The 25,979-nt window shown below is 35.2% G+C and overlaps 2 protein-coding genes across 10 annotated transcripts in view; one reads left to right on the top strand and one right to left on the bottom strand.

Moving 5' to 3' along the window:
* Positions 1-887, top strand: part of LOC127518702 (piggyBac transposable element-derived protein 4-like) — a 33,760-nt gene extending 32,873 nt beyond the window's left edge. For all 5 annotated transcript variants that reach the window (XM_051905716.1, XM_051905744.1, XM_051905737.1 and 2 more), the window contains one exon: positions 288-887. In XM_051905716.1, coding sequence (XP_051761676.1) covers positions 288-780 — 493 coding nt within the window. In that variant the 3' untranslated portion in view covers positions 781-887. The remainder of the gene's footprint in view (positions 1-287) is intronic.
* stim2a (tromal interaction molecule 2a) overlaps positions 1-25,168 on the bottom strand; it is a 165,035-nt gene extending 139,867 nt beyond the window's left edge. Inside the window, exons 1-14 of one of the 5 annotated variants that reach the window (XM_051905667.1) lie at positions 24,360-25,168; positions 23,671-23,801; positions 21,557-21,671; positions 21,360-21,471; positions 19,816-19,931; positions 19,183-19,360; positions 17,554-17,731; positions 17,310-17,471; positions 17,023-17,123; positions 16,669-16,907; positions 12,020-12,203; positions 5,321-11,644; positions 4,832-5,209; positions 3,009-3,158 (exon numbers count right to left, since the gene is read on the bottom strand). In XM_051905667.1, the coding sequence (XP_051761627.1) occupies positions 10,288-11,644; positions 12,020-12,203; positions 16,669-16,907; positions 17,023-17,123; positions 17,310-17,471; positions 17,554-17,731; positions 19,183-19,360; positions 19,816-19,931; positions 21,360-21,471; positions 21,557-21,671; positions 23,671-23,801; positions 24,360-24,477 (2,991 nt within the window). In that variant the 5' untranslated portion in view covers positions 24,478-25,168 and the 3' untranslated portion in view covers positions 3,009-3,158; positions 4,832-5,209; positions 5,321-10,287. Of the gene's footprint in view, positions 1-3,008; positions 3,159-4,831; positions 5,210-5,320; positions 11,645-12,019; positions 12,204-12,238; positions 15,260-16,668; positions 16,908-17,022; positions 17,124-17,309; positions 17,472-17,553; positions 17,732-19,182; positions 19,361-19,815; positions 19,932-21,359; positions 21,472-21,556; positions 21,672-23,670; positions 23,802-24,359 lie in introns of those variants that run through there. The other 4 variants (XM_051905686.1, XM_051905702.1, XM_051905694.1 and 1 more) reach the window with 4 other exon arrangements.
* Positions 25,169-25,979: the final 811 nt, after the last annotated feature.

The following is a 25,979-nucleotide window of genomic DNA, read 5'->3' as shown; positions in this document are numbered from 1 at the left end:
TATATATATATATGTATAATATTATCTCTTAGTAAAATTTAAATTGAAATAAAACTTGTGAACAAGGCTACTAAGCCAATAAACAACAGTCAGCATTAAAAATAGATGTCACAGAGCACAGGTGTTGTGAACTTGATCTACACCAACTTGAATTTTTGGTTTTGTCAACTTTAAAAAAACTGTGAAACTCAGAGTTTGTTCAATTTTGTGTCATTTTATTGTGCTTATGCATCTATTCACGGTTTACCTTTTGAGTTTAAAATAGTAGCTTTTTTCTTTCCGCCCAGGAATGTGGGGACAGTGGATCCATCCAGTTTCATTACTGGACATTACAGAGTGCTACATAAACCGAAAAAGTGGTATCAGTGTGTGTTTTATCACCTTTTGGACATCACCGTAGAGAATGCGTTTATTTTGCATGAACTAGTGGCAGAGAGAAAAAAACAAAAAGCTCTGACGCGGAAGGCATTCCTCGAGAAGCTTGTTCTAGAGCTCACAGAAATGGACGATGAGAACAGGTCTGACTCTGCACCAGTTTCCTCTGCTCATCCTCCAGCTCCATTGTCATCTTCTCCTCCTTCTCCCTCTTCTCCCAAATCATCTGTTACTGAAGGATCCCACAAGCCCAAGTACTTCATGTCGGACAGTACTGTTGGTAGACGTAAGTGCAGGCTCTGCCACCAGAAAACTCCAATCATGTGTGGGACTTGCGAAGTGCCGTTGTGCTTTCAACCCAAGCGTGACTGTTTTAATCAGTGGCATGAAGTACAAGCTGTATGATTCATGACTGTGTTCAATTTAAATGGATGTTAATGTTATTTTCACCTACTTTATTTCATGACACTCACTTGAATATTCAAATAAAACTCCTTTGTTTTAAAATTAAAGCACATATGGGTAGTATTTCTATCTATCTGCTTTTACAGTCAGTGCTGCAAACTTGTCTACTTTTGCTACATAAGTTTAACAGTCCATGGAGGACATAAATGTGTTGTGGTATGTCAGTAGGCACTACCATTTTAATTTTGGGGTCGGTAAGAAGTTTTAAAAAGCAGTAATGTGTGATTATTTTTACTTTTTTCTATTTCGCATTTTTTAAAATGTAATTTTAAAATGTAAAGCTGAATTTTCAGCATTATTACTCCAGTCTTCAGTGTCACATGATCCTTCAGATGTCATTCTAATATGCTGATTTGGTGCTCTTATTATTAGTATTGATAATGGTTGTGCTGCTTAATATTTTCCAAAATGAAGATGAAAAGAACAGCATTACTTGAATCTTTTGTGACACTATAAAGGTCTTTGCTGTCACATTTGATCAATTTAATGCATCCTTGCTGAATAAAAGTATTTATTTCTTTAATATCTCTGCAGCACAGAGAGAAATTTTAATCTAAAATTGTAGCCTATGCATTAATATTGTGTGACTCTCATTCATTTATTATTATTATTTAGGACAGTGTGAATGTAGTAGATGATTAGTATGGACTTTTTTCCATTTGTATATCATCCAGCATCATCAATAATAGATTGAGAGAGAACAATCAACAAATTTAAAGTACAAACTATTTGTCCCACCATTTGTTAAATGACATATTTGCATGACCCCTGTGGGATTACAAATTTAAGAATCTTTTTAAGATCTGCTGATCCAACATCCTGTCATAACATAACATGAAAAACCAATCAGGTGAAGTACATAGTATTTAGCATAAAGGGAAAGATGATGACATCAGATGAATGATTCAAATGAGCTGGATTATTGAGACTCTCACCTTTTGTCTTTTATGGCTCTTGGTGCCCCTTTTCCATTCATTGAATAGTTGTGCAAGAATAGTCTTCTCTTCAGAGTTTCCTACACCCCCAGTCTTTAGCATGCTCAAGTGGAAACATCTACTGTATGCTTTCTTTTATTATTTCACTTTATCATATCAGGGGGTTTCTCCTCACCCACCCCAGGTGTGCAGCATCCAGCTAGATGAGGAGAGTGATAATATATTATCATCTTTTTCCTTTGCGCATTTTCCTTTTCACGAACAACAGTGTGACTTAAGTTTGAAGACCAAATGGTTTGTAATAGTGCTCTTTTGGCCATTGTAAAAACAAGAAAGAAAGCTCAAACAGTAGATAGCGCATCAGTATAAATATTTATTTTAACAATAATCATGATTACAGACTTGTTTCATGTAAAAAATCATGAGTGCATTCTGACCATTACTTTACCCTCCCTAAAATAAAATAACACTAGATTTACCATTCTAATAACACAGTGATTCTAAACCCTTATGTGCATAAACAACAGCTACATTTACACAATCAGGATTAGCTCTCTCAGATTAGACTGTACATATAAAAGCAGATAGAAGCGGCTCAAATAATAACGACAGCTAACCAAAGTCAAACCCTTTCAAATTTGCAATAGCCTTGAGTAATGCCTGTTACCATATGATAGTAAATATCGAGACTTTGTATTGCATCTTTAAGGATTACAACAGAATTCTCTTCGGTAGTTTATGTTATTTTGATTCTGACTTCAGTGTATGTACTAAAGTCTGAACTCTGCAGTCTCTTATTCTTCAACATGGATGGTGTGTACAATGATGCGTAACAAACTTCATCTTCACTCTGGAAAATAATCAACATTAATATACAAATTACAAATTGTATATGAAGAGTATTTATTTGTTGAAAAATGGAGAAATGTTTGATACATGGGTTATCAGGATGTGCACAAGTAATGCAGTACCTCAAAAAGTCCATTCTCAGTCTGTGTTGCTGCAGAAACTGCAAGATATTGAGATAAGAGAACTTGAAAATGAAATCGGCTTGACATTTTAAAATGCATTTTATTGTTCACTAAGCTCTAAAGGAATTTGTTTGCCTAACTGTGATTGTGATATTTTACATGGTTCATTTTGTAACAATGATAATTCAATGCAAATTTTGTGACATCAGAAAAAACAAACATAGCTCTGGTGAAGGAAATGAGTTCAGGAGTGAATGATCACCTGTAGTTTTCCTCTGACAGAGGCAGAAGACACAGATGGAGAAGAGAAGAACACACACCGGACACACACTGAACAGCAGCGTCCAGCAGAGGTCTGATACAGGAGGAGTGGAGGTGGTGTTGAACCTCTCAGTGTGAGAAGACTTTAACTCTAAATGAAATGAAAGCAAACATAACTGTCTTGTGCATATATCTAGTGCAGTCATGAAGCTCTAGATGGCACAGACTGATTGCTCCTTTACATGGATTCTGTAAGCAGTCACACTAGTACTCTGCTGATCCTGCAGCCAATGAGATTGCTTACTCAGCATTTAAATAGTCTGGTTCATTGTTCGCTGTAAGCTAGTCCTGCAGTGCGCTATCAGAGTTCCTCTGAAACCCTCCACCTCCCCCAGTTCCACCTGCCTAGATCTGCTACAGGATTTATGTGTTTATTCATGCAGCAGCAGCATATCTTACATGCTCACAGCAATGTTTCTGTGTATCTATTGGCAGTGGTGATGTTCGGTTCACAGAATCAAACTGAATCGAACTTTAGTTCCAGGTTGATGATGCGAGATGCATATCCGATTAAGTAGCACGCACACTCCTTGTGCAGCACTGAATGAGCATTTATTGCATAAGCATCAACCAAAAACTTAGAAGTACAATTCAGTTTGATTCTGTGAACCGACTTGACCGGTTACCCGCTTAAAAGAATGATTCGTTCAAGAATTGAACATCACTAATTGGCAGTAGCAAGTTAGTCCATACTTGCTCTGCAGCAGCAGTATGTAAAGAAGATATAGTCCACCAAGACCAAATACATTAACATTGCCATATTCATTAACATGTTAAAACCATTTTGAGAGTTGTCATGATTGAACCACTTTTATGCCTTGCAAACAGGGGCTCCTCCAGGAAATTTTTAATGGGGTAGCCAAAGGGGTAAAATAGGGTGGTAAAAAACTTTCACTGAAAAAAGTGGAGATGCAAATATTATTTCAAGGATTTATTTCTGTGCCACATAAAGCACAATATTAAGGTTATCTATGCACTAGCATGCACTAAAAAACAAAAAAAAACAAAACACTTTTTTCCCATGATTGTAATTCCTGTGTATTTATATATGTCACATTAATATACTAATTAATTATACCGCCGTGAAATGTGTCTTTTGATTTCAAACCATATATGACACCTCAGATGCTCCATTCCTCTGTGTGGTGAAAGCTAATATATATTTTAAGCTTTTATTATATTATATTTATTATATATTATTTTTTTATTTATTATATTATTATTTAGAATTTTATTATATTTATTATATAATATTATATTTATTATTAAATTAAGATAATTCATATAATTTAGTCACAGCGTATGGTTAAAATCATTCAAGAGCAAATGGGAAACTATCATTCTTAATTCATTTAAGCTGATTACATAGCATACACTTCGTAAAACATCAGATAAACCATTTGAGAAAGAAATTCTGAATAAATGTCTGCTGCTGTTGAATTTTGATGTAAAATATTTAGTCCACATTTTTGGTTTCCTGTGATATATTCTACATTGTTGTTTCCAATTCTGCTGAGTTATAAGATTCTTTAAAAATATTTTTGTATATATTTATATGCTGCTATTGCAATGACAGAGATTTTTAAGTGTGATTTAATTTTTTTTTCTTTTCTATTTTGCATTTTTTTAATTTCATGCAAAAATTTCCGTTACAAATTATATTATCAGCATAACAATTTGACAGGGTTTTGTAAAATATGGCCAACAGTTTCTGTAAAGTTTTCCAAAATTGACATACACATAAAAGTAGAAATATTTTCTTACCCAAGACAGAAAGACGAGTTCTTCTGTTTCCATACTTGTACTGTGAGACTATGAAGCCAAGTACATCATTTACTTTTCTTTCGTCTATTGCACAGTAATATATTCCCTCATCAGAGACACTGACATTCTCTATATGTAGATCATAGGAGTTACTGGAGCTGTTGGGCACAAAACTGAAACGTGGAAACGTCCCCTGGAACAGGTTTATAGTCTCTATTAACAGAGATGGTTGATGCTCATGTGAGCAGTTTCTCAACCAAACAATGTGTGATCCAAGAGGAACGGCACAGTCAGAGTAGAGAGTGATGTTGTCTCCTGCTTTAACTCTCATGTCCACTTCTGTCCCAAACACTCTCTGGTGTTCACAGAACAAAACACCTGCAAAAGCAAATACAACTTCAAATACACTAAAAAATATCGTCAGTCAAATCAATACTATGTCATAAAGAATGCAAAATAACATGAAAAAAAACACAATAATGGACTTACACACAAGTGTGATGACTATTGCTCGCTCCATTTTAGTGGCTGATAAGATGAGAACGAGGGTCTTCAAAGCGCATGTCGCCTGGCTGACTGTGATGGGAGGGATTTCTTCTAAAAAGCTTTCATGCACTTAGAGGTTGGGGATTTTTTCTTTTGCTTGGATTGAGGGTTTTATCAAATTCATTCATATTTGAATTAGCACATTATGTTTCTAATCAAAGAAAGTTTGATAATGTTGTAAAGTTTGTAAACTGTGCACTTTCATTCTGATATAAAGTGATCATAATCTTTACCATTTTTACCAAGTATTTTCAGCACATCAGAGATCAGTTGTGCCATACAGTTCATGTCTAACTGAAGGTGAACTGATATAATCTAACTGGCAACAACATGTCGAGGTTTAAATGTCATTTAGAAGCCGTTTAGAAGAATTTCAGAGGTATCAACATTCAAGCAGGCCATAACAGGAAACCTATTGTCACATCCTGTTTCATCAGTCACATCTAACACCCTGTGTACTTTATTCATACCTCTTTCTTCAAAAAAGGTCATAATGTTTGTTTAAATATTACAACCATTATTAATAAACAGCCTCTAACCACATATTTTTCAATACAGGTTTGTCATCTAAACAGATCAAGCTAAGCAGACTGCGATCATCTAAAGGTTGTGGTTTTCCTGTTTCCACATGATTCAATTTGACATGCTTACTTGAATTGTTAGGGGAAAAAATATATAAATATTATATAAAAAATATTTCTGCAGGTTAAAAATCTAACCTCAAATATGCAATTGATTACTCATGTCTATAATAATATTAAAGTCCATACAGCTGTATATTAACACACAGAGATAAAGATAAACATACAAATTCTCAAGAAAAAACACTGGAAACATTTGTGGTTAAAAACAACAACAACAAAGCATGATTAACCACTTTACAAAAACCTGTGAACAGTACTAAATCATCATAACATACTGGAAACCCCCTTTTTTGATAGCATCATGATTTTCTAAAATTAGTTATAGAAAAAAGCAGAAGACTTCTGACTATATCTGTCTCATTTCGAAGGCTGCGTCCCCCGGAGGTCGCATTTGTTGGCTGCATACGTCATCAAGGATAACCTATTTCAGAAAAGTAACCGTTATAAAATTGACTGTTATTCCTTGTGAAGCGTAAATTGTTGTAATTTCTCAATGACTTTGGAATGTAATGGGTACTTTACTGAAATAATGCAGCCTTTATGACATATGCGGCCAACAAAAGCAACCTCCAGAGGATGCAGCCTTCGAAATGAGACTAAATAAATCACACTGAAGGCTCAGTATGACCCAGAACTACTCAGATAAGTCAGAATCATTTGACCTATATATAAACAATGTATATTTTTGTGTACATGGCATAGGGAATTTCATGACACTTATTTTTTTTTTATAAAAAAATCAATGCTACCAAAGTGGTTTCTCATTCAAAACAATACAGCAGTCATTACACAACTAAGAAATGAATTAATAATGTAGATGTTGTCAAAAATTCCACACATCTAAATTAGACCATATTAACATATCTCCGGAAACAACAACAACAAAACAATAGGCCTACAGGTGTCTTTGTGAATATCTTGTTTATTTGCTATTGCTTATTCCTGCTGTTTTTTAGGTTATAAGGATCTGTACACTCCTGACTGCTGGGATGTATATTTCCAGTAATGGTTAAACATTTGGATTTACATTTATTTTAAATGTGGTTTATATTTTATATTTGCACAAGAACATATACAGTAGAATTAAAAAGGGCAGGATGCTACAAAATATTTGAAATGACATTTAAATAAACGTCATTTCAAGAAGAATTTTCCTCCAAGTCAAATTTATTATACTGCACACTGGAAAGCAAATGTTGCCCAAAGTGCTGTACAATAAAACCAGACCGACACTTTTAAGAACTTAAAATACTTAAAAACATAAAAACTGTACGGTCAAGGTCAAAAGTGACAGTAGAGTCTGGAAAAGAATTGTCAGTGTTTGATGACAAATATATAACAGTTAAAATAAATACAAATATCATCCTCCTTCAATGACATTTTTTAACTTAAAGTGATAAGGACGAGGAAAAATACTAAAAATGTAATATAGTCCTATTTGATCATTGCTTGACTCCAAATTGGATTAAATAAGTCTTTATTAAATAATTAATTAATGCTTCATTTGTATTAAGTCCAATATATTAAAACACACATTTATTAATAATAGGCTCATCCTGCAGTAGATTTACAGTGTATTAGTCAACCTTTAGTAATTATTTGGATTTGCTTTGTCTTCTGTTGCTTGCCTTCATTTTCTTTTCTGAATTTTTGTGCAAACAAGTCAATCAAATAAATAAGAATTAAGGCCCTGTTTCCACCTGGTATTAAGATGCGTTTTGGTTGATCGGATCACAAGTGGACGACAGTCGGCCGTCGGGCAGTTTTTGTTCGTCGGCCGACTAAGTTTTCTCAGTTGCTGCGTTCGAAATCGCCCCCTATACCCTCATTCACTATTCCCTACATTACTCCACTAATATAGTCCACTTGAAGGAGTAAATGAAACGAGTGAGTGAATTCGGACACTGAGTGCACCGGAAGGGCTGCCGATTTCGCATAGTTTGTGCTACTGTTTAATAATCTTTTGAAATGTAGCAAACTGGCAGCTCCAGTAGTAATGAATATTTGTGTTGAACTAGCATGTTCAAACCTTTTAAACGATTTAATGATTAATTAAAAAGGAATTTATACCTGTATGATAATGCTGGACCAGCTCAGTTTGGAAAATGAAGCTACTGCCACCTGCTGGTACGGAAAGGCATTTCATCTTGCGCAGGCGCAGAATGACGTGCTACTTGGCCGTCAGGTGTCGAGCGTCGGTTTGGTGTGTCAGGGCAACTTTGGACCCAGACGCTACCGACGTGAGCCAACCCCGCAGTCTGCTTTCGTCGCCACTAGTTCGTCGGCGTCGGCTTGGTGTGTTCCTGCCTTAAAACGTTTTGAATTTGTCCACTTTCAATCACTTTCAGTCGAAAACGCATTCAACCAGATTGCTTTCGTAGTGGAAACGCTCATGTGGTTGAACAGCCACTAAAGACCGCCTACTCTCCACCTATTGACAATGCGTAAACATTATGGAAATCACACTAGCCAGACGGGATCTAAACTTTGTCGACTGAAGGCCCAAGTTTGGTTTGAAGACGAAAAACATACCAAGCACAATGTTCTCTCACTATTCTTGATTTCTAACACACACTCACAGCGTTCGGCCGGTCTTGCGGCTGTCAGAGCAGAAACGAAAGCCGCTGCCCATCCATATGTTTTTCCATCATGGGCGCATTCATATGTAAATTGCACAAGCTTATTTTGTCCATTAGATCGAAAGAAATCAGGATAGAAGTGGTAGAAAGTGGACAACAGAGACGGATTAAAATACCAAGTGTAAACAGGAATGTGTCTCCCTCATCCACTTATGATCAGATCAACCAAAACACCCTGTTTCCACCTGGTATTAAGATGCGTTTTGGTAAATGTAAATGTATGGTTCGGTGGTAAATGTATGGGTTTTTCAGATCTTTTGATCTAATGAACAAAATAAGCTCACGCAATTTACATATAAATGCGTCCGGAGATAACGGAAAACATACGGAGAGCAGCAGCTTTCGTTTCTGCCCTGACAGCTGCAAGACCGTCCGATCGCGGTGAGCGTGTGTTAGAAATCAGGAATGGTGAAGAACATTGTGCTTGGTACGTTTTTCGTCTTCAAACCAAACGGGTCTTCAGCTGACAAAGTCTAAATCCCGCCTGGCTAGCGCGTGCTTACCTTATGCATTAGGTCAGTAGTCGGAGAGAGGGCGGTCTTTTGTGGCTGTTGAAACATTCAACCACAAGAGCATTTCCACTATGAAAACAATCCGGTCTAATGCGTTTTCGACTACCCTTGGAAGTGGTCAAAAGTGGACGAGCTCAAAATGTTTTACACCTCGTTTACACCTGTATTTAGCATTGTCCACTTGTGATCCGATCGACCAAAATGCATCTTATTACCAGAAGGAAACAGGGCCTTACAGAGGTAGTCGAAAACGCATTTGACCGGATTGCTTTCGTCGTGGAAATGCTGATGTGGTTGAATGCGTTCGAACAGTCACTAAAGACTGTCTACTCTACTTTGTCGGCTGAAGACTCAAGTTTGGTTTGAAGACGAAAAACATACCAAGCACTATGTGTTCTCACCATTCCTGATTTCTAACACGCACTCACAGAGTTCGGGGTGGTATTGCGGCTGTCAGAGCAGAAACGAAAGCTGCTCTCCGTATGTTTTTGCCGTTGTCTCCAGGCGCATTCATATGTAAATCGCTCTAGCTTATTTTGCACATTAGATCAAAAGATCTGAAAAAAAAAACATACATTTACCCACCCATAGACCCTCCCCTCAAAGAAATCAGGACAGAAATAGTTGAAAGTAGACAAAACACATCTTAATATCAGGTGGAAACAGGGCCTAAGTTAAGTGTGTTGCGATTGTCTCTTCAATGCTACAATGATCTGTTAATATGCAAACGTGTCATCAGTTCAACAGAGCACGAATTATACACATCCATCTCATCACAAATTATTTCAAATGACGAACACAACCACATGAAGAAAGAAAGAAAAATGTGCAATTAAAATCTCATTCAGACAGCTTCTGCAATATAGTATCACTGAATCAAACCTGGAAAAGTGCAATTCTGCTCCTTTGTTTCATAAGATTGTATCCATTTAGCTGAGGGTCCATTAAAATGCTAGGATTAAATTTCTTCCTGCATATCTAAGAGAAACCTTTTGCAAGAAAATACAAGGCCACTCCATTCAGCATGTTTAGCTTTTCTTATGTTATAGTTTCTAAGGCAGTTTTAGAAGATCCTCAGGCCTTTTAAAAGAGTCTTAATTCCTACTTGTTGAGCTTCACAAGTCTTTATCTTTCTCCTTATCCTTTTTCTTCTTGAACAAATTCTTGAGCTTAGAAGACATCTTGCTCTTGTCTTTACCCCCAGATTCTGAAGAAGATGAATTTGCTGGTTGACCTTCAATTCCAAGAAGGCTTTGGGAAGAGCTAGACACCGAAGTCGCGTGACTGAGATCGCAAGAACTAGCCGCGAGAGGTTTCTCGCAGGACTTTTCAAGAATGCCGTCGTACACTAGCGTGCTGAGCGAATCTGAGGATGGTTTCCAGAGCATCGAGGAGCTCGCGGTGAGGTCAGGTGGACCAAACTGTCCTGGGTTAGTAACCACAAATTCCTCCTGCGATATCTTGCGCCTTGGAGCTTCCACAGATAGACCCACAGCCTCTCTCTGTATTTTACCAAAGGGAGTTTCCGCAGAGCTGTCTATCTTACATTGTATCCGTTGTGTATCCATTGCAAACTCTTGCTCATCTCGAGAGGGTTTTTTTGAGGGAATTTCCATGCGGATATCCCTGTTCTCTTTAAAGGACTTGCTTCTCTCAAACTCATCTCTTATTATGTTCCTTGAAGCAGTATCCATGGCATCTCTTTTTTTTAGTCTTTCGAAATCTGTGAACACATCATACTCATCTTGGGACATAATTCGTGAAGGGATGTCTTTGGAAAAATCAGTTTTGCCTAACATCTTGAAATTTTTTGAGCTTTCTACTGAACTATCAAAGGTGGCATCAAAGGAGTTTTCACTAAATATTCTTCCTCGCTGGATGTTGTGTGGAAAGTCCAGGTTTTCTTTGTGCTTAATGGAAGTGTTCATTAAGGCATCTGAATATCTAGTTCCACTTGTGGCATCTAAATCCAGCTCTGATTTTGGTATAACTCTAGAAATGCTGTCCATATGATCTTTTCTGTCTCTGAGAGATCGTTGTCTCTGACTGTCCATGCCGATCGCTGCTGGGGACATCTTTTCTGTAGAATAGTACCTCATTGTGGAATCCAAAGGCAGATCTCTGGGTAATTTCCATGAATCAATGCTAGTTTCAGATTCTCCTCGAACCAGTTGTTTAGGAGGGTCCACGGAGGCCTCTAATTCCTCTCTAGATGTCTTTCTTGACGGAGTATTGCTGTCCAGTTCCTCTCGCGATACTTTCCTTGAGGTGTTCACCATCAAAGACTCGTCCATCTCGTCCTGTGAGATCTTGCGTGAGGGACTGTCCTCTTGTTCATCCAGAGAGATCTTTCGGGGCGTTTTATCAGAGAAAATGTATTTTCTCCGAGGAGGGACATCAAGGCTGCTGTACTTTCTGCTAATGGATGACCCAATAGACTCTGTGGACTCTGAGGATGTTTCCAAGGACTCCCTGTCAGAGAGAGGGACACTTAGAAAATGTTCTCCCAAAAAAGGACATTTTGTCATTGTTTATAAAGTGACAGTAAAGACTTTTACATTCTTTCTGAACTTCCTATTCATGAAAGAATCCTGAAAAATATGTATCACAGTTTCCACAAAAATATTAAGCAGCACAACCATTTTCAAAATTGATATTAATAATAATAATAATAATAATAAATGTTTCTTGAGCACAAATTCAGCATATTAGATTGATTTCTGTAGGATCATGAAGACTGTTAATGAATTGAAGCTTATTGTAATGTGTTACCAATTTTTTAAAGTATCTTTGAGCTGCTCATTTCTATACAATGCAAAAACAAAACAAAATGCCAGGTTGACATACTGTTTCACAAGAGTGGAGAATTTCATATGCTCTTCTTCCTCGTCTCCATATCGGCGTGATGGAGTTCGTATGGGAATCAGGAGGTCTGGGTCAGGCGATATGATGACAGGTGATGGCACAATATGCCCAGATCGGCGAGAGCGAACCAGAGACCGTGGAGAACATTTCAGAGGTGAAACTGTGACTGAAAAGTAAAATATATGAATAATTAATGCCTATTTTAAAAAATCTAACACTTACTGAAATTAAGGTTGTGTTGTAATATATTTTTGTCAATAACAAGCATAAAATGTCCCTACTCCACATTTTGTTCATCAAGATAATTTCCATAAATGTACACAACTTTCATAAACTTTGAAGCCTAAATACAATCAGCAGAAGTAATAGTTAGGCTATAAACAAATTACATCACAGCCGCAAGACTTCAACATCACCACCACAGCTTCTCTTAATCTTTATTTAATCTTTTTTAATCTTTATTTAAAATGTACAAGTTGGAAAGTTTGAGTTAGAATAGTTTGCAAGAGTATGAGTATTTACACAGTGAGACTATAAAAGTGGACACTAGATCAGTTTTCCTGTTTGGATTAATGACATTTAATGTCCTCGACAACATCTGCAGTCTTATTTAGCTACTTCTTAGCAGCAGCCTTTTTCAAGACATGTAAAAGCTTACAGAAATCAATGAGAGGGGTATCCCAGCTAACAAAGTTTTAAAACGTTGTGGGAACATTGATTTGAAATGTTTCTATGTCTGGTTTTCTTGTCGTGATTAGAACGTTATTTTAAGGTTACAATAATGTACAACATTCTCTTAACCTTATTTGTACTCGCAATATAACGTTCTCTGAATGTTTATTTGTAACAGTCCAAAAAAACGTTAAAATGTCCAGTTTTCTTGTTGTTATTACAATACAGGTTACAATAACATTATTAAAACATTTCTTCCTCACAAAATAATGTGTTGAATGTTTATTCGTAGAATGTTATAACATGAACAGAACTTTTGAAGCATAACAAACAAGAGTTGGTCGTAATGTAATTTTAGTTGTAATAAAAACTAAGGGTAATTCATTAAATTTTACAATTTAATAATAAAACTTACAATTATGCATTTATAAAAAGCGAGTTACAAAAGCCAGGTTCATTAGAAAGCTAGAATAGGAAACAATCTAGACCAAAGGTGAAATGCTAAGTAAAATTGTGTGTGTGTGTGTGTGTGTGTGTGTGTGTGTGTGTGTGTGTGTGTGTGTGTGTGTGTGTGTGTGTGTGTGATTAAGGTTGCTGGATAGTTCACACAAAAATTAAAATTCTGTCATCATTTACTCATCCTCATGTCATTGCAAACCCTTAAGTCATTTGTTCATCTTTGAAACAGAGATATTTTTAATGAAATAAGAGATTTCTGTCCCTCTATTGACAGTCCAGGTCCATCCAAAAAAAATTGGTAAACAGAAACTCAAATGTACCTGTATGATGAGCAAGAACCAATGAGGTTTGCTCTGCCATGTCAAGCAAGCATGTTTGAGCATCCGTTTACCATATAGGAAGCGCTCTATGTATGTGTCAATAACGTTTACATTCGTCATATAAAGTGCCTCTTCAGAAGACTTGGATTAAACCACTTGATTCACATGGAAGTTTTATGATGGCTTTATCACTCTTTTGGATTTTTTAAAGATAAAATTTTATTTAAAAATTAATAGAAAATATCTTAATTTGTGTTTTGAAGATGATCAAATGTCTTGATGGCAGATGATGATGACAGATTTTTAATTATTGGGTGAACTATCCCTTTTAGTGCTTGTAAAAGAAATGTATCTTCAGTTGCTTCTTGAAGGATGTGATGGTCTCAGCAGATGTTGGCAGGTCATTCCACCAGAAAGGGGAAAAGAGGGTGAATGCTCCACCTGTAAAGTGAACAGATTGCCTTAAGTTCACTTCAGTTCACTGTTATTATAAGATGAGCATGAAATATTTTTAGTTTGGCTACTTCAGACAACTGAACTTGAATCATATAAGCCACAAGAAAATATCAAAATTATTCTGAATCAACCAAGGCTCAATGGAGTATTCAAACTTCTTTTTGAAATAAAGGCTTACACAGAATATTTGCTGGTGATGATGATGCATGAAAATATGTTAGACAACAGACTGGGAGTACTTATGTGTCAACCATGAAGGGAGCCATCTCCTCTAAGTAATTTGGATTAATTGAAAAATTAATAAAATGTTCTAACAGGGCTACTGGTGACAAGCAGTTCTATTTATTTTTTTCCTTTTCAAAAATAGCACTGCTAGTTATCAATCATGCATCATCATTCTACATCTAAAAGGAATGTGATTGTTTCAAATAAACCATAACATAACCAAACATAACATAACCAAACATAAATAATCTGTCAGGTATTGTGTTTGAGCTGAAGCTACATAATGAACATGTTACATGTACATTCATTCATTCTCAACGAAAAAACTAATGTTGTCTGATTTGTATACAATTGTATATAATGCAGTTTTTATAATAATAATGTTATAATAATAACTTTTAATAAGAGTAAAGATGTAATGAATATGTAATATAGTAAATTCTCCAGAGTAAATTTTTCTAGTTAACTATCCAGGTTAAAGTCATTGAATGGCTTTCCTGAGGTAAATGTTACGTTACGTGGCATGTTGTTTGACTTGTTTCATGAGACATTTCGGCAAGTCATACTGTATCTTTCAACATATCTTCTGATGTTCATTCATGTTTATTTCATGCTATAACTAGTAGTAAAGAGGAAGAAATATCGCTTGAACTGAGACACTACCGCGATCTGCCATACACCAAAACCACATTTGTTTTTTGAATTTTGTAATAAAATTGACAAAATTTGAAAGTTGAGACTTTGTTTTCATGCCAAAAGTACATTGTTAGTGTCCTCTTTGCTCCGCAATGTATTTTTTCACTGTGAGCGTGAGAATATTGAAAGCCGTTGCACATAATAAACACACGTGACTGACTGGGACCGAATGCATGACAGACAGAAATAAACATACTTTAAAATATACATTAAGACAACAAAATAAGTAAACCTAACTTGGTAATAATCAAAGAAAATAGTTAAAATTAAATAAAAAAACGTAATCAATTAATTTACACACTTACCTCAAGTGATTTCTGAGGTGAGGTTCAACCATTCTTCCCGACCGATCTTCACGGGCATGCGCGCAAAAGTGGCTTTTAAAGGGGTAGTTCTGAATAAACCACATTTGAAATATTCCATACATAGAAAAATACATCCATTTTGGATCCATTTTAATATTATGAGTCTTTAAATAAATAATAATGTTTTTATTTACACTGTTTATGTTTTTTTATGTAGAATGTTCTTTTAATAGCATTAAAGGTGCAGTAAACAATTTCTGAGAAACGCTGTTGATATTTGAATCACAAAAACAAAAACGCCCCCTACCCAAAAGGTTCACACCCCTATCTTGATAGCTCTGCCCCTAAATTCACAAACATGTTATGCAGCACAGGCACCTTCCCTCTCAAGAGTGTATACTTACTGCTGATTGGCTACAAATGTGGAAATTAAGAGATTTTTGATGAAATCCAAGAGCTTTCTGGCCTCTGATAGACTGCAACGTTATTACCACTTTCAAAGCCCAGAAAGGTAGAAAAGTCTTCGTTAAAATAGTGCATGTGACTACAGTGGTTCAACCTTAACGTTATGAAGCAACGAGAATACTTTTTGTGCGCAAAAAAACAAACAAAATAGTGACTTTATTCAACATTTTCTACTCTTCCATGTCAGTCTCCTACGCAGTTCACGTAGTACACACAGTGCAGAGCTTCCGGGTTTTACACCAGAACGCCGACTCATTATTGGCCGGCTCCTGCATCAGCATCAGATGCATGAGTCGCGGTGCTCGTGTGAGCTGAGCCGGCACTTTTTGGGCCCTAAAAGTGGTCATTGTGTTGCAATCTATCAGAGGCCAGAAAGCTCACGGATTTCATCAAAAATATCCTAACTTGTGTTCCGAAGATGAAAGAAGGTCTTACGGGTTTGGAACGACATGACGGTGAATACTTAATGACAGAAATTTCATTTTTGGGTGAACTAACCCTTTAACATCAAGTAGAAACAACATCATTAGAATGTTCTAGGAATGTTTTCTCTCAATATCACTAGAATGTATATAATGTTATAAAAATATTTTTTAAAGAACTTTTGTTATAACATTCACATAACCTTTACAAAACGTTACTGAACGTTGTGGGAACATTCCCTGTTACTGATGTATTTTATGCAGTAGAATAAAACGTGAAAATATCTTATGTTAACTACAGACCTTATTTCAGGCATTCAACCAAAATCCCATTAAAAAAAGCCCATTGACTTTGGGACGACAGAACCATAAGTGCAAAAATTCTAACTCGTTTCTAGGTTTTTGGGACTCATTTCTGCAGCATTCTATACTTGGTAAAAAATAAATAAATAAATAAAAGAACCAGAGGAGCAGTGCACCTTTTTTTTACCCAGTCAGAAAACACGTAATGCTTTTTACATGTTTGACTGTCTGACACTCTGCTTAATGGATATAAAAACAGAAGAATGAAAACACATTCAACTAAGAAATTAAAAAACATAAGTACCAACCAGGAATCTGTGGTATGATCTGCGGCATTTCTTCCTCCATATCCTCGACTGAAACAGGCACTTGATAGGACTGCATGGCAGCCCGGGGCATTAGCATCCAGTTGGGGTCTGGGTAGAGTGTAGCGGTGAGACTGGATAGGCCCGCATTTCTCATTAAAGGAAAACCACACAAGCTCTCAATCTGCTGCCACCGATGCAGACGCTCCCGAAGACAAGCAGTCACCTCTGCTAGTGCATTCCTTTAACAAAATACAAATTCAGGTCAATGTAAAACATTGTTTGGACCCACATTGAAAATGTTTTATTACAATATTTATTGAGTTATTCAGTTTTAAATGAGAATAAATAAATTACTTGGCCTCCAGAATTCTCTGATCCACTTGATCCAATGAGGAGCTGTGTGCAACATGTAGGGTACCCAACACTGAACTCCTTTTTTTCTTGATCTTCTCAGCCTATGCAAAAATACAGAGTGATTAAATAATTTCATGCAAGACAGTCCACAGCCCTCTCATTAGTTCTAGAATCTATACATTAACTCAAAAGGCAAAACAATAGAAACCTGAAAACGTTTCACACTGTATTTGATTCAATGCATGGGAATGGATTTGAAACAGGTGACTCATTCATCTCTAAAATACCTCATCTTTAGCTGTGACTAGTTGTTGTTCTGCACTTTGCTTCTTGACGTTGTAGTACTGGACTTCCACCTCATAGGTGAGCTGTAGCCACAGCTGCAAAGATTCAGGAACTGCCCAAAGGGACTGCATGTCTTTCTCTGCCCTCTTTAGTGCATCACGTACCTGTATGAAAAGCACAGAGAAGCATGGGGTGTAGTGGAGTCTTGTTGGGAGATGTTTTACAGGAAGAAATGCAGATATTTACCTGTTCAAGCTCTTCCTCTGCATACCGAAGACGGCTGAGTTCACTCACAGCTCCATCTCGGAGTCTGTGCAGGCGGTTGGCCTCTTCCTGAGCACCTTGAATCTCGTCCCTCATCTTTTCTTCTAAATTCTTTTTCTCTACCGCCACTGTGCGCTTCTCTTCCTGGGCCTTTTCCAACCTTACAAAAGCATACAAAATGCAGTGTTGGTTCCATAAGATGCTGGAAAAATGCTCTCCAATGTCACCTGTTCTCTTGTATATATTGTGTTGGGAAGTCTAATTTTACAGAATTGGTTCCTTCTGATGTAAATGACCTGGTTTAAAAAGTAATTATATAAAAACAAAAGATTATATTTTTATTTAGGATGTATGTATATGTTAAAGATAATGAGGTCACACAGTTGAGACCTTCATTATTTTAGTGCCAGTTAGATATTACCATTACTATAATGTTGTCAACTGTCTCAAGTTTGTTGATCATATATACAGTCAAAACCAAAAATTATTCAGACATTTTTTATATTTTTGATATATTTTTACTAGTGAGTGCAGGACACTATAGTATTTATCTAAGTGAGGATAGCAAAATAAAGTATATATGACATATTATTCCCAAAAATTCATCATACAGTGGACTACCAGTAAAATCGATAAACATTTGGAACCAAAAATTATCCAGACACTTTGACCTTACCATGTTTTGGTTAAGTGTTATCTGACATAATTAAGATTAAGTCTTTCTGAAAGTTCAACTCTGAGATCTTGTCATATTTTATTACCATTTTTCTAAACTATAGTGAATAAACTGTATTAATGAATGAAACGTTCAAGGTGTCTGAATAAATTTTGGTTTGACTGTACATTCATTTTTATGCCTTGTAAATTTTTTGGATTGTTGTGATGTATTGAACATTGTTGTTTTTGCAAATTTAGCTGATTTAAATATTGTGAAAATTAAATGTTTAAATATTAAATTTTAATATTTAGTATTATTTATAGCTAATTAATATATAATTTTATTTATACTAAAGAACACAATGTTTATTGAACAGTATATTTCTGACATTTAAATATTGTTTATATATATATATTTTATATATATATATATATATATATATATATATATATATACACACACACACACACACACACACACACATATATATACACCTTTGTTCACCAAGGCTGCATTATTTAATCAAAAATGCAATACAGACAGTAATATAGTGAAATATTATTACAATTGGAAAATATTCTATTGAAGTTCTATTTTTATTTCTATTTTAATTAACTGTAATTTCTCTACAGTCACTTTTGATAAACTTAATGCATCCTTGTCTTAACCCAGACATTTGAAAGGTATATATATTAGTGCTGTCAATCGAACAGCAAAGTTAACAAAGTTAACTAATTATTTTTTTCACATTTTTCACACTTAATAGGCTTTTAAAAATATTTAAAAATTAATTTAATCAAATATATATATATAAAATTAGGGAATTAAAAATAGATTGTTGGATCAGGTGTAAATCAAACAAGTTTAAAAAAACAAGTATTTATTTTTGTGAATAATCCTGATTTAAACTGATGGTGAATGTGGAGGTTCAGGAGTCTAGAAGGTGTACTCACTGCTCCTGTAAGTCTCTGAGGCTTTGTTCAGCTGTCTGCAAGCTTTCCAGGTCCTTCATCATCTTCGAAATATGTACCTTAGATGCCTTATTCTGTACTCGTGCAAACCAGCATCCACCAATCCCCATTACTATTGACACTATCAGAAGCAGGTCTTTCATCCAGTTGTGTGGAGGTCCTGGAGTAAAGGTACATGGGGATATTAGTCAGACAGCCAATGAAATATTATGTGACGTCTGTGTGTTTATTTTGCACGCTGACTGGATATCTGCTGAATATTTTTTACAGTGTGAGAGAGTAATTCCACTGTGCGTTCTCAATAGACATGGGTGGATATTTGATTTCGCATGTGCTCAAATTATACACATCACTCAGAGCTATATTTAATAGTGACATTTAAAAAGCCACAACTGTTTCGATCAGAAGTCATTACAGTTATTTTATGATCTGATATCCAATTAAATCACTGCCACTGAAATGCAAATGTTTCATACAACAGTTTGATTTCATAATTAATTTGTACAAGAGCTTATGTTGATCAGAGACTGAAATGTTTATATCCTAAATGTAAAACACAAAGTGATACAAAAAATCATTACATTTTATGTCAATATATATGAAGCGCATACATACTTGTAGGTGGGCCAAACAGCACTACATCCAGGGCTTTGAGCTTGAGTTTTTGTTTGTGTTGCTGGTCCTGGATCTTCAGAAAAGAGCTCATAAAGGATGGCTCATTGGAAGCAATCCTGTAAATTCAAAGCAAGAAACTGTTAGCTGTGTCACTTCATGAAGATGGATCATGGAGTATTTAATCAATGAGATACAACTAAATACACCATCGTTCAAAAGTTTGAGGTCAGTATGATTTATAAAAAAATAAATGAATACTTTAAATTCAGCAAGGATGCATCACTGGTGATAGTAAAGACATCTAGAGCATTACAAAAGGTTTCTATTTCAAATAAATGCTGTTCTTTTGAACTTTCTATTAATTAAAGAATCCTAATTAAAGAATGTTATCATGGTTTTCACAAAAAATATGATGCAGCACAAATGTTTTCAGCATCGATAATATTTTGAAATGTTTCTTGAGCACCAAATCAGCATATTAGAATGATTTCTAAAGGATCATGTGACACTGAAGACTGGAGTAATGATGCTTAAAATTCAGCTTTGCATCACAGGAATAAATTACACTTTAAAATATATTAAAATAGAAAACTGTTATTTTAAATTGTAATAGTTTTTTCACTGTTTTACTATTTATTTATTAAATAATTGCAGCCTTGGTGAGCATAAGAGACTTTTTTTCAAAAGCAATAAAACATCTTACCAACCACAAACTTTTGAAAGATAGTGTATTTTCAATGCATTCACTTTTTTTTTTTTAACACATTTTCAAACTTTTATATTATAATAGTTTCATTCTGTCCTGTGTGCCTTCTGGTGTTGTTAAAGATATCTATACAATAGTATATTGTCACTAAAATAATAATCACTGTCCATTTATATGGCTATTTTTTAACTTTTGAAAAGTGGTTTGGTTTAGGGTAAGGGTGGGATTAGAGGCTCAAAATAATCTATATAATTTATTTGTATTCTATTTATAATATAAATAGAATATCAAGGATTTGAAAAGATCTTTACATTTCTAAGACTGTTCATTTACATTTTAGATGCAGTCGGAACGTCTATATTGTAAAATCAATATATATCCAAACATGTAATTTGTAAACATTATATACAAATACTCTTCTGAGATCAGGCTGATATGAGAGGACACTTGCCAAAACATTAGATGAACAAATTTGGAAATTATTCTAGAGTGAATTTCAGTTCAGTCTTAAAGGGATAGTTCACCCAAAAATAAAAATTCTGTCATTTACTCACCCTCAAGTAGTTCCAAACCTGTATGAATTTCATAGGAGAAGGAAATATTTGGAAGAATGTAAGTAACCAAACAGATCTCACCCCCTATTTACTACCATAGTATTTATTTTTCCTACTGTGGAAGTAAATGGGGGGCAAGATCTGTTTGGTTACTGACATTCTTCCAAATATCTTTCTTTGTGTTCAGCAGAACAAAGAAATTCATACAGGTTTGGAACTACTTGAGGGTGAGTAAATGACAGAATTTTTATTTTTGGGTGAACTATCCCTTTAATTTGTCTCACCTTGGCAAGGTGTTTCCATTGACACGCAGCTCTCTGAAGCCCTTTTCATACTGAGGCAACTCAACAAACTCTCTTAGCCACCTCAAGACATCCTCCTGAGTCCAGTTATGAACTGATAGAGAGAAAGAAAGTAGTAAAAAAAAAAAAAAAGAGCCAAAAAAAGGGGCGGAAAGACACAATCATGAAGACCATCTCACCCTCAGAAGATTTCCAGCCCCTCCAAAGCTCCTCCAAAGTGATATGCTGGTCCTCTTGATGGAGTTTACTGTGCTTGTTTGCCTGTTGTTGCTGCTGCATATCTTCTATGATGAACTACAGTAAGAAGAGATTTAAATAAACTTCTGCACACAAAAAAATACCACCCTACACAAATACTACAAATACAGTCTCACATACACATAAAACAACAGCTGAGTAAACATTCAAGATCAAAAGAGCTCAAGTGTCTGTGAATGTGTCTTGGAATCTGGAATCTCTGCTGTAATCAGATGCACCACGTGATTCCAGGCTTCTTCGCCGCTTCAATCCACCTAAACCATATCCATAGCAACAAGGAAAGGAAACCTAATGCCAGAGACATGGACATACTTCAGGACATTACTTAGAAACTCATCCCCCTCTGCTATGTTTTCCCAATGTCAAGCCTGAACAGTTTGTCTTAGGTGTTGGATGGAAACATGTGTTCCTAAATTGACCAACAGGCTTGGGAGAGGAACTCAAGGGTGCTTTGGAATAACACTCTCGCACTTACACAAACATCACACAAACATACCAAAATGTAAAGCTGATCTTGTTAGTCTGAGTGTGAATTTAGAAGATGTAGAAGTGAATGTTCACATCCTCAGACTTGAGAAATACTACATTTGTGCTACTCAACCATCAGTTCGAATTAGCAACAAAAGAATGATTAAACAGATGAAGATTATTAAAGGGTTAGTTCACCTACAAATGAAACTTCTGTCATTAAGTACTCACCCTCATGTCAATCCAAACCTGTAAAACCTTCGTTCATCTTCAGAACACAAATTAAGATATTTTTGATGAAATCTGAAGGTATCAGCAACGTCATTGCACCTTTTGATGTCCAGAAAGGTAGTTGAAAACATGGTTAAAATAGTCAATGTGACTACAGTGGTTCAACCTTAATGTTATGAAGCGACAAGAATACTTTTTGTGCGCAAAAACAAAACAAAAATAATGACTTTAATCAACAATTTGAACCGTTGTTATACGTAGTGAACTCAGTGCAGGCTTCCTTGTTTATGTCTGAATACCAGCTCATTATTTGTTTTGTTTTTGCGCACAAAAAGTATTCTTGTCTCATTAAGGTTGAACCACTGTAGTCACATTGACTATTTTAACCATGTTTTCAACTACCTTTCTGGACGTCAAAAGGTGCAATGACGTTGCTGCCTATATGTCAATCAGATACCCTTGGATTTCATCAAAAATATCTTAATTTGTGTTCTGAAGATGAACGAAGGTCTTACGGGTGTGGAACAAGATGAGGGTAAGTAATTAATGACAGAAATTTTCATTTTTGGGTGAACTAACCCTTTAAGCACTCAGTTGTGGAATACCTGAAAATATTAAGAAATTTTAAGTGTGGCTTCAAATAGGGCTGCATGATTTGGGAAAAAAGTCTAATTGCGATTTAAAAAAAATCCAGGTTTGCTGTGCTTATTTGTAAGGCTGATCAAAGTTTGTAATTATATCAATATAACTAAATATAACTAAATAATAATAAAATATATAAAAATATATAAATTACTAAATAAAAACAAAATAAGAAATATTACTATAAAAAATTATTTAAAAAATCAAGTATTTAAGAAACTTAATATAATAATAATAATGATCATTTTATTTTGAAATACATCTGTAAAATTACAATACTAATATTTTTGGCTGTCTTAGTTTCTTCATTTTCAAACATTTCAAATCACACTTCAATAAAACATGCAGTGCATATATTTATTTAATTTATTATTTATTTAATATTTATTAGCAACCTTTGCGATTTGATAATCACACTAAGCCATTTTGTGATTTCAGTTTTATTTCAATTAACTGTGCAGCCTTTGTTTAAAGGCTTGTCATGGAAATTCTACAGATTTTTACAATTATTTTTTCTATTTATGATCACCTATAAAACATTTGCAGCTATAAACTGCTCTATCCTTATCCAATTGACTGCCAATCTCATGGAAACTGATTGGCCAGAAGTTGTGGAAACCCTGCAGGATTCACATTAGGGTGTGAGGAAACTTCTTTCCGACTTGTGATCGTAACATCTGTGACTGTTGATTACCTCGACACTCTCCTCCACCTCAATGCCTCCATCCTGATCGTCATCCATCTCTCTGTGGATGTGCTGAAGAGCCTCCAGACTGAAGCGGTCAGCCTCCGTCATACATGGAGGACTCACTTGCAGACATGGATCTGTGGTAAAAAGAGGAGATAAGCAATCCAATAAACACTTGCAATGTCAACATGTTATCATTTCACTATACAGCAATTTCACCAAGAGGCATCATTATCTTTTGCAACAGGAAAGAATAATTTCTTCTATAACAAAATGATCTGGACAACACCGCTTTAACTTTTTTAGTTCAGTAATTTGACTGTGTAAATTGTCTAATTTTTAATCCCCCTCTGAATTAATAATAATCAAATGATTGTCATTATGCTAATACTTTACATTGCAGTGTCCATATTACACAATTTACATGTATGTTATTTTTATTTACCACAGCAATAATACCAACAAAGTGCAGCTTTATAAAATAATTACATATTACTTAATATTAATATTCTATTACTCAGTGTAATCTCCCAAAAGAGACTGACTAATTGAAAATTATAATAAATAATATGCAATTATTTTGTGAAGCTGCACTTTGATATTATTCACATGATGCAGGGAGCATTCTGAGGCGTAGCAAATATTAACTTTAATACAATTATGAATATTAACATCGTTTGGTCGAGCACACGTGCCTGTTGAGGTCACAGTTGTGTCCTTGTACAGCCCGGTGTGCTGCGCTTCATCGCTGGAACAGACGCAGATGATCAGCCCGCGCAGCACGAGCAGTACGGTAAGGCAGAACTTTTGCATTGCAGGGTTCAAGTACCACTTACTGTCTATGATTTAAAAAACACGTGTGTCCAAATGCAACGTTACGTGATAGTGATGCTATAAACAGCTCCAGCTCCAAGAAAAGGTATCGCCCTCCGGTTAAAAAAGCAACAGTGTGGTCATTTCACAAATAAATAAAAAAAAAAAAAACGAAAAACGGTTCTAGGTGTTTGTTTACAACTCCAAAGGATAAGGATAAGTCACAACATTTAAAAAGCTAGATACATCCCAAAATCTGGTTTTGCCAATGACGTTTCGTTGTTACATCCAAAAGAAATGGAGGAACAAAGTAAACAGAATAATAAACACGACTTTGAAAAACAAATTCTAAAGAAAGAACGTGTTCCACTTTCAAAACACAGCGTTAGATAGGGCCTATAAAAATACTATGACAAAGAATAGAGTCCTTCTGAAAGTCAGGTTCCTTAAGAATAAAGTTCCTTATGAACGATAGTACTTCTCTCTGGAAACGTTTGGATAATGAGTGTCCATAAAAGTGTTCCAGTTACTAAATGTCACCAAACTTTGTTTGCTCGTATTTTGCATGCGTCTGCTCTTCCAAAGCCAAAAGCGAATTTACTAATCCTTGAGCGGCGTCTGACTCATGAATATTAATTAGATTGCGTGGCGCTTGCCGAGTAAACTGATTTGCTAAGACGTTGACTTGAAATATGAATATTAATTAGTTTACGTGATTGGAAGCTCCAAGAACTTTACCAAGAAACGTATTAACTAATTAAAATAAATTATATAATTAACTATTCATTAACGGCTAAATGACGTGCGTTTAAAACTAAATAAAAATGAAATTCATACAAAAATTACTTGAATGCACTGAAAGTATAATGAACACTTTAATTTGTGAATAAACATTTATTTGGATATTTTTGTTGGGATTAAAGTAAAAAATGTCTAAGAAGAAATGCTGACTAAAGTAGTTTGATATAATAGCCTGTTTTATTGTTGTTGATAATGCTGCTAATGATTTTTATTTATTTATTTAATTTTGGAACCTAATGGCTCCCATTGAATAGACAAAAACAGTTAAAATATTCTTAAAAATATCTTTTTTGGATTTGATTTTTTGGAATTTGGGTGAACCATCTCTTTAAAGAAAACATTGGTTGATAAAATGTCAGTTACTGCAGTAGCATCTCTACACTCAACTCTAGGATTATGAAATGATAGTTAGACAATCTTAATAAGCATTCATCAAGAGCCTTTAATTTGGGGGGCTTTCACAATAAAACAAACGCTACACTTGCTCATAGATCCTGTACACACACACTTGATCTTGGTCTCAGAATTAAATTTAGAGTCCTATCAGATTAACAAGGTTGAAGACTCATACACTCAGAAACAGCAACAGAAAGAAAGCTTCAGGTTACATCTCAACAACCCCATAAGGTCTAAAAATAAAACTGGGGCATGAGCGAGTGGATGCCAAGCAGTGGGGGAAACGTTTGGCCCTTAGAGCATGC

This window comes from Ctenopharyngodon idella, chromosome 1 (assembly GCF_019924925.1).
Source record: "Ctenopharyngodon idella isolate HZGC_01 chromosome 1, HZGC01, whole genome shotgun sequence".
In the NCBI taxonomy this organism is placed as follows: domain Eukaryota; kingdom Metazoa; phylum Chordata; class Actinopteri; order Cypriniformes; family Xenocyprididae; genus Ctenopharyngodon; species Ctenopharyngodon idella.
Note: the sequence above shows the minus strand (reverse complement) of the source record. Positions and strands in the feature narration are given on the sequence as shown.